The 19,977-nt window shown below is 45.8% G+C and overlaps 2 protein-coding genes across 9 annotated transcripts; both read right to left on the bottom strand.

Annotated features, from left to right (window-relative positions):
• Positions 1–62: 62 nt before the first annotated feature.
• TMEM35B (transmembrane protein 35B) lies at positions 63–1,230 on the bottom strand. Its single transcript, XM_075773946.1, has 3 exons — positions 1,058–1,230; positions 620–800; positions 63–528 (listed from the first exon to the last, which is right to left on the bottom strand). The coding sequence occupies exons 1-3, from the start codon at positions 1,163–1,165 to the stop codon at positions 398–400; spliced, it is 420 nt and encodes a 139-aa protein (XP_075630061.1). The 5' UTR covers positions 1,166–1,230; the 3' UTR covers positions 63–397.
• A 2,974-nt stretch (positions 1,231–4,204) lies between these two features.
• On the bottom strand, positions 4,205–19,289 carry SFPQ (splicing factor proline and glutamine rich). Of its 8 annotated transcripts, XR_012838622.1 has the most exons (13): positions 18,526–19,289; positions 18,010–18,198; positions 17,614–17,915; positions 17,401–17,496; positions 15,853–16,049; positions 15,486–15,570; positions 15,077–15,194; positions 14,811–14,859; positions 14,610–14,731; positions 8,757–11,960; positions 5,559–5,603; positions 5,193–5,267; positions 4,205–5,054 (listed from the first exon to the last, which is right to left on the bottom strand). XR_012838622.1 is itself a non-coding variant. In XM_075773742.1 (11 exons), exons 1-10 carry the CDS (start codon positions 19,177–19,179, stop codon positions 5,583–5,585), a joined length of 1,833 nt encoding a protein of 610 aa, XP_075629857.1. In that variant the 5' UTR covers positions 19,180–19,289; the 3' UTR covers positions 4,205–5,267; positions 5,559–5,582. The 8 variants fall into 8 exon arrangements, 1 of the variants encoding a protein (XP_075629857.1); XR_012838619.1 differs by having other exon boundaries at positions 5,559–11,960; XR_012838620.1 differs by having other exon boundaries at positions 4,205–4,279; positions 5,559–11,960.
• Between the last annotated feature and the right edge of the window lie 688 nt (positions 19,290–19,977).

Below are 19,977 nucleotides of genomic sequence, written 5' to 3'. Positions count from 1 at the left end.
GTCCCCAGAGCCCCTGCAGCTCAGCATGGCGGGAGGCAGAAATAAACAGAGGAGGCAAAACATGAAAAACAAGAGGCTTTATTCCAAAATACAAAAGCCCCCAGGAGAACAGAGCCAGCCCCAGCCAGCGTGGCTGAACACTGGGAAGAGCCAGACACCTTGTGCGAGTTTAGCAACAGAGCTGCCGGAGCGGCGGCAGTGCAACGGCCACCGTCCCAAAGCACCAGTCTGGGTCCCGCAGCGTGGGGACAACCGGCACCAGGGTCCCCGGCAGCGGCAGGAGAGGACACACCGTGCCTCAGTGGCAAGTTACCCTGTGGGAAGCGATGCCGTTCCTGAAAATACCATAAGGGCAATGCTTCCCGCCAGCTGAGCCATCCGTCCTTCCAGCCTCCGATCACTCGAACTTGGGCTTGGTGGGGGCTGCGTGCCCGCGGATGTTGAGCAGCAGGAGGAGGCCGAGGCAAAGGGTGGCAGGGGCGCACATGGCCAGGGGCTCCCGCAGCACCAGCAGCGTGTAGATGGCACCTGGACGAGGAGCAGAGCATGGGAACTGGGGTCCCTGCCCGAGGGTCCCCCGAGACCCCATGCAAGGCGGCGTGCGCCCGCTCGCTCTCACCGATCATGATGACGCTGAGGATGAAGTTGCTGATCTCCTGCAGGAGCTGGGGCCCGAATGCCAGCAGCAGCCCGGCCACCACCTCCACCCAGCCCACCACCTCCAGGTACCGGCCCGGCTCAGGCACGAACCCAAACTCCTTCAGGGGAAAGACCTCGGCGAACCGCACGAACTCCGACTTCTGGGGAGGGCGGGAGGGGAGCGGAGCAGCCCTGAGCCCGGGGCTGGGGGGCACAGCCCCTCCGGCGGGCTCTGCTCCGCTCAGCCCCTTCCCCGGAAAGGTTCAGCCCTGCATCCCAACACCCCAACCTGCTCATTCCCCGCCAAGGGCTCAGCCCTGCACCCCCAGGGGCTCGGTCCTGCACCCCCCGAACCAGCCCGGCCCCAGCCCACCCTCCCCGGCTCGCCAGCCACCCCCGCAGCCGTGGCCGCGCTCACCATGTGCCGGTGCAGGTCGGCCGAGAGCTGGTCCGAGAGCTTCACGGCGCCCGTCAGCAGGAAGAAGAGCCCGAGCAGGACGCGGAGGGCGGTGAACGCCGCCGCCATGGCGGGGACGGGCGGGCGGGGCCGGACGGGCGGGGCCAGCGGCGGATCAGCGCGGCACGGCCCGGAACGGCTCCGCTCCGGCCCCTGCACCTTGCCCGGCCCCCGCAGCCCCGTCCTGGCGGGGGCAGGGACACCCCCACCCCAAGCCGTGGGGTGTTGCAGGGGCAGGGGGTGCTTCCATCTGCAGCCTGACCCCCCCGGAGCTGTGATCCTCCCCCCCACCCAGCACCATTCTCCCACCAAACCAGGGCAGGGTAAATAAAATGTGAAAAAGTGGAAAAAAAAAAACCCCAAACGCCCACAGTTGGGGCTTTGTGGGCACCACAGGATCCACGCTAACACCCGCGAAGGGCTGCTGGCTCTAGGGGGGCTAGGGCCGCAATGCGAGGGGCTGCAGAGGCCCCGGGGCAGGCAGGGGTACAGGCAGCAGCACAGGCAGGGACAGCAGCAGCCCGGTGGGGTCAGGCAGTGAGCTGGTTAACGAGGCAGCTGCAGCAAGGCTTTTCTTCTGGCACCAGGGAGGCCCGGTTGGGGTGCAGGAAGCGGCTGCCGCCCTCCACACGCTGCCCCGGCCTGCGTCACCACTGCTCACGGCGCGTCTCAGCTGCCAGTGCGTGCCGAGGCGCCCAGGAAAGGCAGGCCCGGATTGGGGAGAGCCAGGGCCCAGGGGAGCCGCAGGGGCACTGACGTTAGTGCAAGCTGAGTGGAAATGTTATGCCAATTAATGGAAGAGTAGGAACTGGTTCACGGACAGCCTGTGTCAGCACGGACCCCAGCGCAGCCACAGCCCCACGTTACCACCTTCGCAGGGGCCGCTGGGCTTCACGGGAGTGCGGCACCACTGCTTTTACTCCTGGCAGCACACCCTGCCCCAGCTCCGCTGGGATAGCTGCGGCCAGCGCGGGCAGGGAGCTGCTCGTGGTGGTCTGGAGCTTCTCCCTGCTCCAGCTCGCAGGCTGAGGGATGAGTAAACCTTATCCAGGGCAGGCACCAGCCCTTGTCTCTGAAAGCTCCTTTGGGGAAAAAAGGGTAAAAAAGAAAAAAAACCAAACCCACCCTGAATGACAGATTGCAGCAGCTCAGCACAGCTTCAGGAGCCTTGTCACTGCGCCCAGGCTTGTTGCTCAAGCAAGGGGGGGGAAGACACCCGCCCACAGGCATCGTCTTCCTGCAGCTTCCTTGTGGCTCCTTTCTCACAGCAGGGTTTTGCCCTCACCGCAGAGCCAAGCCAGCTCAGGGCCAGGACAGAGGGTGGTTTTTGTGCAAACATTGCAAAAGCATTTCACCATGTTTGCCTTTCCCAGTGGGCCCCAGCACCGCTAAGGGGCACCTGGTTACTCTCCTGCCTCAGGGGGACACACCGCCCGCACCCCAGCACAGCACCACGGGCTCAGCAAGGCCCCGTGGCACGAGGATGCGATGGCAGGTAAGCGCTACTGCCTGGCTGCGACAGAACTCCACACAGAAATGGGGGCTTTTTTTCCATTCTCCAAAACAAGTCCCATTCCAATACAGAAAACAAACACGGTTTGTTATCAAGGGAGGTGTAGGAAGAAGTTCAGCATGCTCCATGCTGGAATCGCGTTCAGGCTGGAACAGTTTCACAGAGGAAGCAGCCGATGCTGCAATAGTGGAAATTAGGACAAGTTACTGGAAAATAACAGAATTTGAGGAAAAAAAGGCTGCGTAAGCCTGCAGTAGCTGTGGAGACAAACACTGAAAAGCCAGCCCCTTGCAGTGCAGCTATTGAGGAACCCCAGAACCTCTCCTCACTGAAGCCTTTTCAGAATCTGCACAATACCATAAAGAAGTCAAATCAAAGAGTGAAATACCTCAGATTGCCCTTGATTGCATGAAAAAGCAAAAAGCAGCTGTCAGAAGCTTTTAATGCAGCACCAACCTTTCTCTACCATGACCATGCTCAGCGGGTGAAGCACCCCTGCTGCTGTTGGGCTCCTTCCGCTCTGCCCAAGCCCCGGGGGGGAGCGGGTGGGCACCCAGGCTGCTCATCTACACTTACTGCTAGAAAATAATCTTGAGCCAACATCAGAAACACAGCCACAGCAGTTCTGAGCACAGTTGATGGAACTTTCCTAGAGGGAACTAAACAAACAGCATTTAAGGCAATGCAAAACCTTCTCCTGGGCAGTATTAATACACAGGTGAGCAACCCCACCCAGGCACTAATCCTGCACCACCAGACGCATCAAGTATTTCATATTGGCTTCACCACATTAAATCTAAGGCAGTCCCCAGCCAAACTGTTCACAGGGGGAAAACCTTGTTAGAATACAGCTGTATGAACAGAGCTGGTGTATTTTAACACATTAAACTACTTGGTATTTAAACAAAGAATGATATTTAATAAATGACAGCAAGAACTACATATGTGCCTAGTACAGCTGTCCAAAGAATCAAATGAAATATGAACCACAGTAATTTGTGCTGCAAGAACTAAACCCAGCACTTTTCTGGCTTCCAAAGAACTTTGCCATTTCAGGCTTAATTACTACAGTCATCACCAAAAAAAAAAACCCACTATTAAAAACCAGCCAGGCAATGTAAACATTTAGAATTCCATGATCTAAAAATACAGCTGTACACAGCAGTCGAGATGGGGGAAGAAATGGATGAAACTTCCAGAAATACTTGAAATGCCTCAGGTGCAAGTGTAATTTATACAAAAAAATTGAGCTAGTCCTTTAGGAAAAGCCCCTGTGGCCACACACCGGTCAGAGATACAGCTAGCCTGAAAACTGGAGCATTTGAACAGCAAGAGGAAGCCCAAGGCACGATCCCAGAAGGAAAATCCACTGCACCAGGTATTTGTCAGTTTGTGAGTGATGAGATGTGCCTGCCACAGTACAGAGCAGGATCCAACCACCCAAACCCTTCTCAGTCCAGTGCTCCCAAGCACATCGCATCCCCTTCCACAGCCTCATCTGTGGCAGTGTTTCTCAAATTTACCCACACCACATCAAGCAGAACAGATTGCTTACTCACTGAATACACTCTGGAATAAAACCAGGAGTCAAATCATAAAAAAAATTCAGTATTTTATTTTTAAAATTTGTACATTCCTGGCTCCTCTTCGCCGCATTCAGACGACTTCTTCTGCAAGTGCAAAGCACACCATCAGCAACAGCATCCAAAAAGCCATCAGAAATCACACACAACATGGAAAGGGAACCAGTGCACCACCAACAGGCCATGCACCTGTCAGATGTTCTCCAGGATCCTAAGTTCTCATGTCATACGTGATATTAAATGAGCAGCATTCACATTTTCATCTACTTCATAAACTTCAAACACCTGAAACGGCTTTATGTTTTACTACCCTAGAAACAAGAGCAGCAGTGACAAATCACACACGATTCAACAGGAGATCACCAATTGAATCTCACCAGCTTCAGGTCTTACAGGTTCAGGCATGGCACATCTAAGCTGTCACACTTACCCATGACTTGCGAGTTAAGGTACTTTGCATGTTGCTCCTCACACAAGATTTTAAATATCTGAAGTTCCCCCTTGTAGTTTTTGTGGTAAATTAGAGGGAAAATGTCATTAGTTCCAGCTCTGCAAGTTAGTTTATTTTCCTAAATCACCATCTGCTCCTGCTATGTGCTAATTTATATTCCAGGTTATTTTGCAAGTTCAATGATCATTAAACTATTTCAGAAAAGTAGCTTTTTAACAACTCTTAGTTGGATTAACATTCGAGAAGCAGCTGCTCTATTGTTCCCCTTTTTCCCTGCTGACATCACCACCCCATTCACTGCAGTCTGAACATAGAAATTATTTCCTGTTTGACCACCTATAGCATTCAGAGGACAGAGTTTATTGGATGCCGCAGGGCTGAAAAGCCTCAAACAATGGTTATATCTTGGCCCTACAAAGGAAAGATTCAGAAATTTTATATAAAATGGGAGATTAACCAAGGGCAAGTTTCAGGCAGGAACTACCTAATACACCACCAGGTGATAGGCTACTGAGCTCCTGCAGCAGTGTAAAAGCACCAGCTACTTACTTGCTCACTTGTTATCTTGGTCCCTCCACATATCACTGGCCATCGTGCTGGATGTGCTCATGCTCAGCTCCTGAACTGGAAAAATATTCAGAAGTTATACTCATAGTAATTTTTAAAATCTTTTATACAAACCCAGGCCTAGAAAGGTATTTTTAACCACTGCTGTCAAGACACCAAGCCCAGATGGAGTCTGAACGCTTAACCCCACAGCTTGACAGCTGGTACTATGTTCTACTCTACACATTTCATTTATTCACTCCTACCGATTTCTTAATATTCACCGAAGTTACTCGGAGCCTGAACACCAAGTGTCCAGAAGCCTTTATTATTTCACCCATTCAGAACAAGACTAGAAGTTATGCTTACTTCCCATGGATGAGCACTCCGGTTTCACTCAGCTTTCATCTTCACCTAAAGGATAACAACTGAAGTTACTAGAGTAATACACAGAAAATGCTGACATTTCAAAACTAACTTAAAAATAAGGTTTTAAGATACATGGACTGATTAGTTATGAGGGGGAATTTACAAATTATTCCAAAATATTAAGTGGAAGAATAAGGGGCAGAAATAGGCTAGCCTAAACACTTGTAAAGAGATGAAGGAATATGCAGGTAGTTGACTGAAGAACTGCACCTTGTCTGAGCACAAACCGTAAATCACCAGTCTGAGTACAATGAAGTTTGATTGCAGCCAGAGGTATACTATCCCTTATGTGAAGGCATTAACAATTTTGTCAAGCTACTTCAAGTATTTTACCCTAGTTTGTCTCCTGTAGTCATGCCCTCTTTCTTCCCCTTCATGAAGGAGTGTAATGTCTCTGAGTCCTAGCAGCCCTCAGGTTCAATAGTCCTACGAGTGCTTCAAAAGCCAAGAGGAAGACACTAGAGGTTAGCATTGTCAGTCTACTGCTTTTATTCTCGGCAACAGACCCTTCTGAAGACCCACCCTTTTACTATATAGCTAAGTTGAGGGCAAACTGCAATGGTCAGCAGCTAGGGATGTAGTACAAGGTTCTGTGCACACCTCTAGTTGGGAGGCAAATCACACCATGGTCACAATGTGATCTGACCAGGCAGGGCGAAGTTCAAGTTTAGTCTCAAACCCACCACCTGGGTTTTATCATGGCCCTCAGGAACAGAAGTATAGTATGCACGTTTTGTTTTCTATGCCATAGCAACAAACACCATGCATAAGGGATACTATATCTTTGTGCATCCTTTTAACACTCCAGATTCACTTATAGCCACACTCTTCCCAACCCTCCCCAGTTAGCTCTTCAGTACTGGTGTTCAGAAGCAACATTTATAGAGATGGGGTATTCACAGACCACTGCGGGATTGCACAGCCAAGTCCTAACGTGTCAATCATTATCTAGCAGCAATGACAGAGGTGGGAGAAGGCCAATCCTCCCTTTTTTTCCTTTTCCAGTAAGCAGCTATTTAACAGCCCCACTAGCTGGTATGGAGAGAAAAAAAAATCTGAAGCTAATTAGCTGATTCCAAACTTGCTAGTAGTGGAAGAAGCCAAGTAATTACCCAGAACAGCATACTTTTTATGCATCCTTTCCAACATGCTTAGCCTCATTTAACATAATGGAACAAAACACTGGCCTTCCTGATCATGTCACTGCAGCTGGCAATGATTAACAGAGACATGCAACCCCATTACTGCTCGAGTCCTAAAACTACTCACAGGCCTCAGTGTTTAGCTATGGGGAAAACTGCAAGCAAATCAACACTTTGTATGCTTAATGTTACAGTAAAGCCCCCATACACACAATGCTGTGCTCTCTCCTGACAGCACCAGTATCTGGATCTGAGGGCCTAGCAGGTACGCATATGTATTCTGACACCACACTTCTGAGCTTCTGATAAGCTTTTGAGAAAAACTGTATTTCACACATAGATAAAACCAAGATGAAACACAATGCAAGCACTTTAGTCATTTCTTGTACCCACTTGTTACAGACTAACTTAGAGCAGACATGACTATTTGCTTTTAAGTTAGCTACTACACCAAGTTTCATTACTGCAGACAGTCAGAGCTGGTATGAGACCCATGGTTGTCACAAATTGCTTGCTCCAAGAGTGTCAAAAACCTGCTAGTTCAAGTACATAGAACGAGGCAGATGTGCCAATAACCCCTCCATGACATTCCTGCAGTTCAGGTCAAGTATCCAGAGCACACTGGAAAAACTAGTCAGATCTGAGCACTGGTTTAAAGATTAATAATTCAGTTTTGCTACATGACAGCCCACATACTGCCATCAGTTTTGCTGCTGAATTCTAGTCACAGGTAAGAATAATCACAAAAAGCCAAACTGACTTCGTGACAAGTTGTGTCACTGCTTGACTAACTGGAGTTCGGCTACACTCACTGTGGTGTAACCAAAGACCTGTTGTTATGATCTTAAGGTGCAGCTGCTCCTTCAAGCTTTCACTGGAACATGAAGAGACATAGCTACAGCAAAGGGCAAGGCTGTCCAGCAGATCCCCCGTTCACCGGCAAGTCTTGCCTGAAAGATAACATAGAAGGGTCCAAATGTGACAGTAATACCAGAAACAAGTATGCAAAGCAGAACTTTGCAGAACAAGCAGGAAAAGACATTACAACACCTCTGAAATAAACGGAACATCAGACAAGAGCTAGGTCATGTGCTGAAACAAGGGACCTTGAAATTCAGGTTCAAGAGCTAATGCAAAAGAGCTGGAGATCAGCATGTCTGGATGTCTGGAAATGCAAGCACGTTAATCCTGAAACACCATATTCGGTATTTCCAGTAATGAAGAGTTTAGAATTACATCCGCAAGACTGATGAAAAATGAAATTGAGCATTACACTACCAAGATGACTCTACGAGGCAGAAGTACAGAATCTCATCACTGTCAATTAAAGGCAGAGGAACGTATTATGCTTGTCAATCAAAGATTAAAATAAAGACAACTGAAATGTCCAATAAGCTCTACGAAACTACTCACAGGGATATTCATTCAAGCAGTCATTTGTATGTCCTCAAAAATATTCCAAATCAGTCTCAAAGCTGACTGTATTAGCAAGCTTTAAAGTGGCTATCACATAGTAAACACAAGGCTAGAGCAGCGATTATTAACGCATTTCCTAGCGAGCCAAGACTCTATAAAGGGATGTGCTGCAGATGGGCCATTTTGTCACTACAGAAAGTTTAAACAGTCCTTCTCTAGGCACTGGTAGCACCTAGCCGACTAGTTAAGTGAGTTTAAGATCACATTCCCTCTTCCCCACAGAGCTCATCTAAGAATATCTTCATTACATGAGAACTAAGAAAAATCCACACAAGCCGAGTCATATGTACAAAGGAATCGGGTCTGAAAATACTTATCTAAGAATCACAGTAAGTTGCTTATTGACTCTGAACAAGACCAAGCTTAAAACCGAAAACCGCGCAGCTTTGATGCAAGCTTAACATACAGGTATGAAGAGTGCTGCACTGTAATTCCACAGTCAGAAGTGTGATGTCAGAATACCCACAGTATAAGATTACATAGAAAGTCACCAAGTTATATTATATTGCTTGTTACCTACCTGTATGCAGTCGGCAATGAGAATCTTGGAGCAAGCAGGAATACTACATCCGGGTCCTAATGTCCATTGCCATTTGTGGTACTACGTTCCTCACAGTTATGAACTGCAGAAATGCTGGCTAAGTGCAGTTATGTAGCAGGCCACTAGTTTTAAGTGTAAATTGCAGTCTCAAACTCCAGCAAAAACTTGCTGCCACAGTAAATGGTTGCCAAGGAGAAGCCAAGAATTTTTCTACCACAAAAATACCACAAAATCTCAGAAGCAGTTTCAGTTTCTCATCAGCTGTATAAATGATTAGTGTAATGTGTCTACACCAGAAGATAAGATTATTCTGTATCCATTTCTGAGAAAGCGTGAAGATTCATGTATAACGATACCAGTTTCTACATGCTGCAGGTTTTGAGAGATCTAAGTGTCAAAATGGGCTCAATTTTGATAAAGCAAGCTAAATTGCAACAGCCAATGTCCTCCAAGTCCAGTACAAAAATGTGTTATGTGATCCAGACCATCCAAAAATGGGTCTGACCAACAAAGCACTTTTCTAAAAGGTTTTAAAAGATTCAATTATGTAAATCTGATTTTATGAAAAAAAAGTCCAAAACCTCATAGGAACAGATCAAAGGAACATAACTTTCTCACCTCCCACATTTAGCAACTTTATCAGATTTTAAAGTTGACATGTTTGCCAGCCTTTAAGACACCACCTTTAAAAGGTCTTGAAAAGAAGTTGGCTAGTTAATTGTATGCCAGTTTAATATATGCAACTCAAAGCAGAACTTGTTTTAGAAATTCTGCTTATGCAGCTACAACAAAGCTACATTTAACCAAACTTTCAGATGTTTTGAAAACTGCCAAATCTTTCAATATATTTACTAATCATGGTTTTGCAACTCAGCTATTTTTAATACCTAGCAACAGTAGCTTACATACAAAACAGGGGTAGCAAAAGACAACCTCTGTAAGGTACAAGGACATCAGCATCCTTCACTCTTCCAAGTTACAGAACTACAAAAGAACATACTTTAGGATATGCACCAGCATCTCTTTAATAAAGAATGACATGTAATCTGAAAAATAAACTGAAAAAATTAATTTAATGTTTACGTTCAGAATTCCCCATCTCAGACACCTTCACCTTTTGTGGGTGTCCCATGAACACCCTCCAGAAAACATATGCATTATTTAATACTACTTCAATAAAGCAAATTGCATCGGTACTGCTGATTTTTAAACTAAGTATCCAGTACAAGTACTCCCAAATACTTTGTCCGCAGTTTAAGAACTGCCAATTCGGAATTTCCTGCGTAGCAATTCATTGTTGGAGCATGTTATCAACCCCCAAACTTTTCTGGGAAAATAAGCAGCGTTCACCAAACAAGCGGAGTCGCTATTTAGTGCGCTTAATACTGAAAGTCAGTGTTACCTGGTACCAGCATTTCACAACATGCCATTTTTTTTTTTTCATTTAAGGAGTAACAGCACTTACAGTGAGTACTTCAAGAGGGATCATCTGCACTCTAAAATACTGCAATCTGACACTAAAGTTTTAACCGCAGAGAAAATTTAGCATAGAATTTAGAATTAGCCAATGCTTAACACAAGGAATGGAAAGATCTTTGGAAGATTAAAGCTACTCACAGAATGCTCGGTAGTTGGGGAATTGTGTCAAGGTACAGCCAAACTAAGTTTACCTACTTTGTGCCAAGCAGGTTGATGTATCCTGCGTTAACACCAAGGTATTTTACACTGGGAAGTCACGTTCCCAGCTTATCTGGTAACATGTAATAATAAGCAAAGCAACTACCTTATCAATGAGTCCAGAATGCTTTGAAATTCTTCTGGGGCTAATAAAATGAACAGCAAGCTAACAAATTCATCAAATTTTCTACAAAAAGAACCTTAAAGGGAGTTTATTTGTACTGTGTAGTATTAACTATTAAACTCCAGATTCAGATACTACTTTTGATGCATTATCTCCAAACATCAATAATAAAAAAAGCGATAACCATCATGCAAGCAAGCTAATTTCTGTATTTTACATACAGGTTTTTAGGATTTGCCCACCAGCTACATGATTTAAGAATAGTTCCTGCAGTCCCCGTAACACAAATAATTGTATTCTGAACTATGCAAATTAGTCCACTCAATTAGCATGAGGACATAAGCAAGTTAACCGTAATCACTCAGATAACACTTCTGGTCTTTTTGCCAAGCAATTTCAGGCAAGTATACAATACGGAGCAAGGCCAGATCCTGTAATCTCAGACAGCTTAAGAGCATATAAATATCACATTAACAATCCTTTAGTTAGGAAGTCAGCCAATACAAATCATTCTATGAATTTATTTAAAATAACCATTGCTAGTCTTCTGCTTAAAGTCTTTAAAAGATTCCAAGCAGTAACTGCCAAGGTGGTGCTACCATCCCACCACCCGTCATCCATAGCTAAAATATGAAATTCATTACATACTGCACTGCTTGCAGTGTAGCTTTAATTACTGTAACTTACAGCACTTGCAAGATTTCCATTTGCTTCCTTATTGCAGCACAATTAATGCTTAAAAAATCTGCACCTACTGGAAAGTTAGGCTACTATTTGACCCAATCTTAAGCTAGAGGCATTACGGGAAGAGATCTCACTCTTCACTGCAGTTCCACACCCTGGTCTAGTTTGACCTCTACTTAAGACTCTTGGTTTACTGCGGAAGGTGTGGTATTTAGCCTCATATGTTTAACCACGAATGGCAAGAAGAGTTACTACATTTAGTTTTCTATTTATTTGAAGCACAGTAAAAAAAAGTTGGTACACTTTGGGAATTCAGTGGCACAAGGTACACTGCCATCAAGTTAGGGACGTTATACATCAAAAAAACAGCTAAATTTGTTTTGAAACACTGCATTACATAATTAAATTGTACTCGCCCAAACAGACCACTTACAAATATTAGGTCAGTAAGTTTCTAACATCCATAAAAACGTAGCTTTCTTACTAAAATGCAAGAATTAAAAAGTTGGTGTCTAAACAAGACAGACAAAAACAAACTGGAATGAAACTACAGGTCACATCTAAAATCGGGGTTTTTTGTTTGGGCCTTCATATTCTTCTCTCCCTCTACCATATCCTGTTGGTGTGCCAGGCCCCATTCCTCTAGGGCCCTGGCCACCCACAGGCCCCGCACCTCCCTGCCCAAAGCGTTCAGGACGCTATTGGAACAGAATTAACAGTTCATTATATGTAGTTGATGTCCATGTGTGTTAAGTATATATTTTTAGAAGGTTCCGCAGTCAAGGTTCGTCGATACAATCACCATTGAGCCGATCCACAGGTACCGGGAACATAGAAAGGAAAAAAGGGTAATTTAAAAATTAGTTTATTGTAATACATGCCTTGAGGTATGTTCCCACTTGATGCATTCTCATACATCTGTTACAAAGAACAGATCCTCCCTGCAGTGCTAGAAATGTAAGCATTAGTGCAGATGTGAATTAACAACTTTTCCAAATGAGCTCTAGCAATTTTCAACCAAGTTAATGCAAATAGCTTGCAAACTTCTCACCTTTAGTGCAGTAAAAGCTTAGATCACATCACTGTCATTTCCAAATAAGCCTAGCCAGAGAATGAATCTTCAGTTCACTGAAGTATGAGCTGACATTCATAAAATGTCATTGTAAACAGAATGCCTACTCACCAGTTAATGGCATGTGCTGCAATAGAGACCATGTGCTTTTCAAGATGGGGTTAAGACTACGGTCTGCTGACTAAACTGCAGAGGCCTTAGGCAGTAACCAAAACTGATTGTGAGCACTACTGGATTGCAAGAAGAAAAAAAAATGTGAAAAAAGCTAGTTTGACCAGTGATTTACCTAACCAACGCAATTGCTCGATCAAAAGACTGGCATTTGTTAAATCCCACGTACTCCAGAACTGCTGCTGTATCATATGCAAAACGTGTTCAAAGAACTACAATTTATTCCAAGTTTCCAGTTAGAACTATGCACAAAGGGTTGTGTGCATCCAGTCAATATCTCCCTTCCCACCCCACCTTCACCACAAGGTCTTGGAAAATTCACAACTTCACAGCACTGAGAGGTTTCACACCAAGATGTAAAAGCTAAGTCACCCTGCAATAAAGCAGGGACTTCAGGTATTTTTACTAGTACCTCTAGTTGCATGTACTTCATTCAGTTACTGTACCAGTAGGTGTGATCAGCATTCGATCTACAGAACTGACAAATTATAAAGTCAAAGATAGCTTTAAACTTTCATTTCCAGCAAGTTTTCCACTACTGAGTAACAGAACAATAGTAGGTTGTTTGTTACAAAAGGTATCTGCAACCGAAAAGTCACACTTCAAGTTCTTGACTTCTGAAAGTTAGTTTCAATCCTTCCAAGAAAGGAATTTCAGAAAGATTATCTAGGTTCTTTCTGCCTAATTCATGGCAGCTTAAAGCTTCTCTCCAATTCTGTTTAAAAGGTATCAGCCCAGTAACTGTGACAGCACTGCGTGGCAGAGATCCCCATCCTAAGAAACTCAAGGCAGTTAAACCATCTTACTGTCACACCTTTTGACCATATCACGTTTTCAAGGATTACACAAGTTCAGCATGCACCTGTACCATGATTTTCAGGAGAAAAACATACACAGCATTCACCACAGACTGCCTAACTGTTCACAGGAAACTTAGGAACTGCTTAAAGATCAGTAGATTATACAGATACATTAAGGCCACCGGCACTGTCTACTGAATCAATGATGCTCTGCAAAGTTATCATTCCAAAGATATAGTTCCCCCAAAAAAACGGAAGATACCTGACAAGCTACTATGGTAGCTCACCACATTAAGCCAGAGGCCTAAACCCACCCAAAAATCATTTACTTCAGCTTGTGCTACAGAGCGTACACCCTTTGAGGAGGGTGAAAGCACACTAATATCACCACCTAAACCAACATAGATTTCCATCCTACCCATTAAGCATTTCTTTAATCTACATCCATTTGCTTCAGTGTGATAACACCAAGCAGGCTCAAAGCCCATTCACACATATGGTGTGCCAAAAATAGTACAGTTTGGAAACATACCTCAGAACATGAGATATGCCGTAACTTTAACAAACTCTACCTATATAGTCATGCCCCAACACGGGAAAACAAGAACAGGCTATCATTCCTTTGTGAGATAGGAACCACAAAATGGCTACAGTCAAGGATCACTGGAACATGCCTAAAGCTAAAAAACAGTGTTTCTGCTCTTCTATGGCAAACATCGGCATACAGAGTAAGTGATATGCTGTTTACCATTGATTAAGTTCATCTGCTGCTTCAATAAACATGAGTGCAGATTTCTGAATTAACAGCATACCCATACCAACGTGCATCAATCCTACCTAGGCTTGGAAGGGCCAAAATAAATGCAGTGTTACACATTGGAAAGGAGAACAAAAATCTCTCTTGTCCACAAATACAGAATGCCAAGTTACTGAAAAGCTACTACATTATGTATTTCATTCATCAAATTCGTCAGATTCTCTAGAATTTATATATAAAAAAATCCTTCCAAGCCTAACAGTGACGCAGAATTTCCAAAGTCCAATAAAGTCACAGTTCATTGCAAATATGCTTAACAGCACATTTGAATTCACTTAGAAACCACTTCCAACTGTGTAAGCTACCATAATGGTTAAGAACTAATCTAGTACTACATACTGCCACACTATCTTCATGTTAAATACCTGACAAGAAAGTCAGCAGTTAACAGCGAAATTACACAATCATCCACACACTGGTAAAGAACTCAATTCCCAACTGCAACATTTCCCTTGTGCTAAACTAAAGCCACCACAGGATACATTACCATGTCACTTCCCATCATAGAACCACTCATGGCTGCTTGGCCAACTCCTGGATTAGCTTCATAACCTATGCCGCCACCACCTCCGAGAGGTGGAAATTTCTGGGCTGCAGAAGCATAAGGATCTAAGAAAGAGAAATACATAATCATATTCTGACAATTTCTAAATTAACCACATCAAGTAATTATTTAAAAATTCTTTACCTCCCATGTTCATTGTGGTGGCACCACCCATTCTCATGTCTCTCTCCCTCTGCATAAAAGAAACAGCTTTTAGGACAGATAACCAGCTACTGAAATCCATACCTTTTCAGGAGGTAAAGCACATGTACAGCCAACTACCACCATTTCACCTACACAAAGACATCATATCTACCCTAAAGGAAGCAAAAGACATCAACCTTGAAAATACATCCAAAAAATTCCTGAAACATGGTAACGTCTCCACAAAACATCATGATTTCACTTACTGGATCCATGTAACCCATTCTACTATAATTCTCTTCCCTCTGTCTTCTCATTTGTTCTTCCATCTCCCGCTGACGTATCATCATTTCCTCTTCCCGCCTGCGACGCTCCTCCTCCTGTCTGATCATCCCAAACGAGACCGTTAAACCTCAGCAGCATAACACATTCAACACTTCTCAAACATCATTTGCACAGGCCATTTAAAAGGCACCAAATGATTACACATAAGCAAAAAAAGATACTCATGATGCTCAAATACTCAAAAGAAAAACTTACACTGCAGTTCAATTTCTCATACACAAACTGAAGCAGCAATGGCGTTTTCTTGAAAAATAAAAAAACTTTCACATAAGTCATTTTAAAAAGAAACAAATGTAACAGTGAAGAAAATCCCATGAAAGCCAAACCAACCTCAGTTGAATTTCCTTGCGTTTCTGCATTTCTTGATTATGGAGTTCTTCCATACGTCTCAGTTCTTCCTGACGCCTCATAAGGTCTGCAGAAATGAAGCTTGTCAGCAGTTGTTTCACAAACCCATGTCATATTTAAACCCAGATTTGAATGAGATCAACCTCAACTGCACTACGGCAGATGGTCACTATTCTTAACAATACTTCATTTAAACAGTAATTGAAAAACCACCAGTTGATCCTTTTTAGACCTGAAATTCTCAAGTTAGCAGTAGGAAGCATGAATTTATTCATGAAGCCATTAAACACCCATACATTTAAGCTAGCATTTAAAGCAAAAAGACAATATAGAATTTAGAGCCAATTACCTTGACGCAAGAGGTTTGCTTGATGCTCGTGATAAGCATCTTCCATCTCACTTTCAAGTTTGTCCTTGGCATCTTTCATGTTTTTTGCCACTTGCTCTCTCTGTTGTTTTTCCATTTCATCTAAAGATTTCCATCTCTGGGAATACTCAAATTCAAAACTGCCAGGCTGAGCAAAACGGGGAGGAGTCTCTCTTTCCCTGCAGAAAGGAAGATGCTCATTCAGACTGGCTATGCCTAGAAACCAAAGGTCAGTAGAAGATCACAAGCATAACAAGAGAATGATCAGGGAACATCAAAGGAGTCCTGAAAAATACCACAACTATGTGACAGAAACCATGCTGTGACACTGCTGGTAACAGTGCAGCATTTTACACACTTAAATACCAGCATTTAATATGAATAAATTCTACAACTACCGTAGCAAATACAGAGACTCCTGCACCATCACATTCAAGCAAATCTTCCCACTTACAGTTCTACTACAAGTTTATCTTGTTCTTAACTTCTTCCTTAGGCACTCCACTGCTGGCAACTGCCAGGTGTAAAATGCTCAAAGAGAGGCCTTTGCCCAAGTAGGCAGAGCTGCTCAAAACAACAGCACACGGAGAGGTGGATTTTTTTTCACTGCCAACTTACCCAAAGCACTGTATGTTAAAGGCGAGTAATAATCTTCACTTAAACTGTTGGCCCTCAGGCATTTTGAAAAGTTAATTTTGTCATATAAAGAAACTCAAGTCTAAGATTCAGTAATAGAACAAAACTAGGAGAGTTCAAAAGCTTTCCATACATTAGTAAATTATTTCAACATTTTAGGAACACTATACTAATCTACACTGTTTTCAAAGACACTGCCTCTAAACTGTTTATAGTTTCTGATCAAAGCAAGTAATTTTGAATGCTTTCTCATATAAACAAGACTGACGGCACCTCCCCTCTGCACTCCCTTTTGTGATTTGGGAAAATACAACATTTCTACAACAAACAGGTTTAATATACAGATCCTAACCTAAAACTGCTACTTAGGAAAAGACTTACATAGATTCTTATCTACTCTTTTATGGCTAGTGGTCAGGTTCATAAGGCAAATCCACAAGCAACTAGTTTTTATTAATCATGGAATAAGTTAAAATTTTAGTTAATTTCTTATTTCATACCATAAACATCCATTTGTAAATTCCCTAAGAGATCACCAACATGAGATACATCTTAAGTGAGATGACAGTTCTCAACAATAGGATGAGCAAACACTTGAAGTCTGATTTTCAAGACTTTCTACGTATACCAAAACCCATCTGTTATTGGGCTGCTATTTAGGCTTTACTGTTCCTTTGTGACACAATGTAGAAAATCGCTTGTGTAATGCTTAGTGAATATACTGAAAGGATCAGCACATTACATTATCCAAAACCAAACTATTACAAGGAAAACAAGAACCAGAAGTACTACTCAAAATTCAAAGCCTGTTTCTGAATTACTCCATATCCTTCAGTCAGGGACAATACTACATACATCATCTACATACTCTTTATACCAAAAGGTAGTGCCTACTTTTGATACATTGGATTCTTCTGAGCAAGTTTTTCTGGAAGACCATCTTCATCATCCAGTTGTTCCAATGGTTCCACAATAACTGGCCTAGGAGTGCTGAAGAAAAACACACTCATTTTACTTTTCCATGAGAACCTCCATTATGAAAAACTAGAGGCTGACAATTTTGTTTATTTAGTTAAAACTAAAACACTTAAGCAGCAAAATACTTACGTCGTCAACAAAAACACTCCTTCAGTACACCGTTCAAATGCTTTTCTTGCAGCTGGCTTTGATGCAAATTCAACAATGCCTTTTCCTGTTGATCTACCTCGATCATCTACAATCACAACAGCTCTTTCCACTGGGCCAAACTGGGAAAAAGCTTCCTCCAGCAACTCGTTGGACACATAGGGCGAAAGATTACGCACTGAAAGAGCAGCAGCATGTGTGGCAAACCGAACACGAAGCTGTCGACCCCTCATGGGGGTATCGTCAAGTTCTGCCTTCGCAATTTCTGCAAGAGCTCTAGATTCCTGAGGAAAGTTTAAGAGCCAGTTTTAGAAAACTGAGTTGTAAATCACTATTTCGAGAGAATTAAACAGATGGACGTACAGTATGAAAGCCTACCAATTTAATGAATCCAAAGCCTTTCCCCTTGTTGATAAAAACCTCTCCTGGCTCCCCATATTTGGCGAACAGTCTTTTAAAGTCTTCGTCCGTTATATCAGCAGGCAAGTTCCCAACAAACAAGCGGCAACGCTGAGTATAGGTCTTCTCCCCGGGTCGCCTCAGAAGAGAGAGGTTTGCTTTAAATCCCTACAAAGAAGCATACCAGTTCGAACCATGGCTGCGCGCGGCCTTCTCCCGCCAGAAGCCCAGAACACCTCCAGGGTGCCGCAAGCCAATACAACCCCAGGCCGGCCCAGAGCCCCCAGGCTACGGCCGGGAGCTGCCCAGGCACCGCGGAAACACGCTAGTTATGCTCAGGGTCCCCCGGCCGGCTGCGCCCCCGTCCCGGCTCGCCCTCTCCCGGGCCCCCCGCTCCTCCCCTCAAAATGGCGGCGAAGGCGCGCGGAGCCGCCGTGCCCGACCGCAGCCGCCGCCATCTTGTGGCTCCGCGAGGGGGAGGGGGCCGTGACTCACCTCGTCCGAGAGCTTCTCGCCGCCGCCGCCGCCGCCGGCCGAGCCCTGCTGCGAGGAGAGGCTCTGCTGTCCCTGGTGCTGCTGCCCGCGGCCGCGCGGCTCTCCGCCCGGCCCGCCGCGGTGCCCCGGTCCCCCCTTGTGCGGCCCGCCGGGCCCCTGCTGGGGGCCGCCCGGTCCCTTGGGCCCGCCGCCGGGCGACTGTCCTTGTCCTTTTTTAGGCCCGCCGGCTGGGGTAGGGCTGGGGCTCGGCTTGGGCTGCGGCTGCCCCCCCGGGCCGGAGGGGGCCGAGGAAGGCGCCGACACCGGGGGTTGCTGCTGTGGCGGCTGTCCCGCGGGCAACGCGGACGGCGGAGGCGCTCCCGGGCCGGCCTGGCTGCCGGCAGGCCCCGCCGTAGTGGCGGCGGCTGAAGAGGACGAAGAAGGCGGAGCAGAGGTCGACGCAGGAGGCTTCGGAGGCTCGGGCTTCGGGCCTCCGCCCGGCGGGCCGCCCGGGCCCTGCGGGCCGCCCCCCATGGGGCCGCGGTTCTGGCCCATGCCCATGCCGGGCGGCGGAGAGCGGAAATCGTGGTTAGGACCGCCGCGGCCACCGCCGCCGCCGCGCCGGTGGAAGCCACCTCCGCCGCCGCCACGGCTACGGAACCGATCCCGCGACATCGTGGTGGTGGAGGGAGGAGGAGAAGTGCTCCGGCCGCGACTGCTGCTCCTCGGAGCCCGCTGCTTAAAATGGCGGCGAGCTGAACGGCCTCGCCGCCGCCTTTGTCCGCCCCTAATATAGTTTCCCCACCCCCGGAAACCACCCCCTCCTCCCCGCTAGCGAACCACCGGCCCCGGCGGCGATGACCGACAGGTGGCACCACCAATAGCATAGCCCTATTCCTCTAACTCTTTGATCTCATTGGTAAGGAACCTGCCCTCTGCCGATTGGCTCGTTTGACCGCCGACGTTGGCACAGGATGATCCGTTAACCTCCTGTGTGCTGATTGGACAGTTTGATCGGCGGGAGGCGAAGTCACGAACGAACGTCGCCTTGCGATTGGCTGCCTGGGAAGTCAGTCGGACGGAAGCCCGCCGGTCCGGCCCCGGCCCGGGGCAGCCACGCGTTGTGCGGGCCGCGGCTCCCGGTCCAGCCCCGCGGCCAGTGCCGGGACCGGGACCGGGACCCAGCGGCTCCGGCCAGCCGCGGGAGGCTGCTCGCCCGCAGAGAGCAGAGCCGTGAGGCCTTATGGCACCCCCGGAGGAGCAGCCACAGGCTTCCGCTGGAAAAAATTCAAATAAATATAATTTTAACTAAATAAATTTTCAAATAAATATAGTTGGCTTCCTTTAGCGTGGTCGGCAACCCTCGCTTCTACTTTGAAAGCAAATTTGATATAAAAAAGATCCCATTTGTTCATTCCAGGCTGGCGGGAGATCGCTGTCTCTCCCTGTCCTTGGAAAAGCCGGGCAGAAAAG

The sequence above is a fragment of the Balearica regulorum genome, chromosome 22, assembly GCF_011004875.1.
Source record: "Balearica regulorum gibbericeps isolate bBalReg1 chromosome 22, bBalReg1.pri, whole genome shotgun sequence".
NCBI classification, from domain to species: Eukaryota; Metazoa; Chordata; class Aves; order Gruiformes; family Gruidae; genus Balearica; species Balearica regulorum.
The sequence above is the reverse complement of the archived record's forward strand: the minus strand, read 5'-3'. Positions and strand labels throughout refer to the sequence as shown.

Bases quoted from the DNA above. Each gene is read 5' to 3' on its own strand.
- SFPQ (XM_075773742.1), bottom strand. From the start codon at position 19,179: ATGTCGCGGGATCGGTTCCGTAGCCGTGGCGGCGGCGGAGGTGGCTTC. The intron at 18,199-18,525 runs GTGAGTCACGGC...GCTTCTTTGTAG, and splicing joins GCGAGAAGCTCTCGGACGAG to GGATTTAAAGCAAACCTCTC. The intron at 17,497-17,613 runs GTAAGTATTTTG...GTTTTTCTTCAG, and splicing joins GGAGTGTTTTTGTTGACGAC to CACTCCTAGGCCAGTTATTG.
- TMEM35B (XM_075773946.1), bottom strand. From the start codon at position 1,165: ATGGCGGCGGCGTTCACCGCCCTCCGCGTCCTGCTCGGGCTCTTCTTC. The intron at 801-1,057 runs GTGAGCGCGGCC...CGCCCTCCCCAG, and splicing joins CCGACCTGCACCGGCACATG to AAGTCGGAGTTCGTGCGGTT. The intron at 529-619 runs GTGAGAGCGAGC...CTCCTCGTCCAG, and splicing joins CCTCAGCGTCATCATGATCG to GTGCCATCTACACGCTGCTG.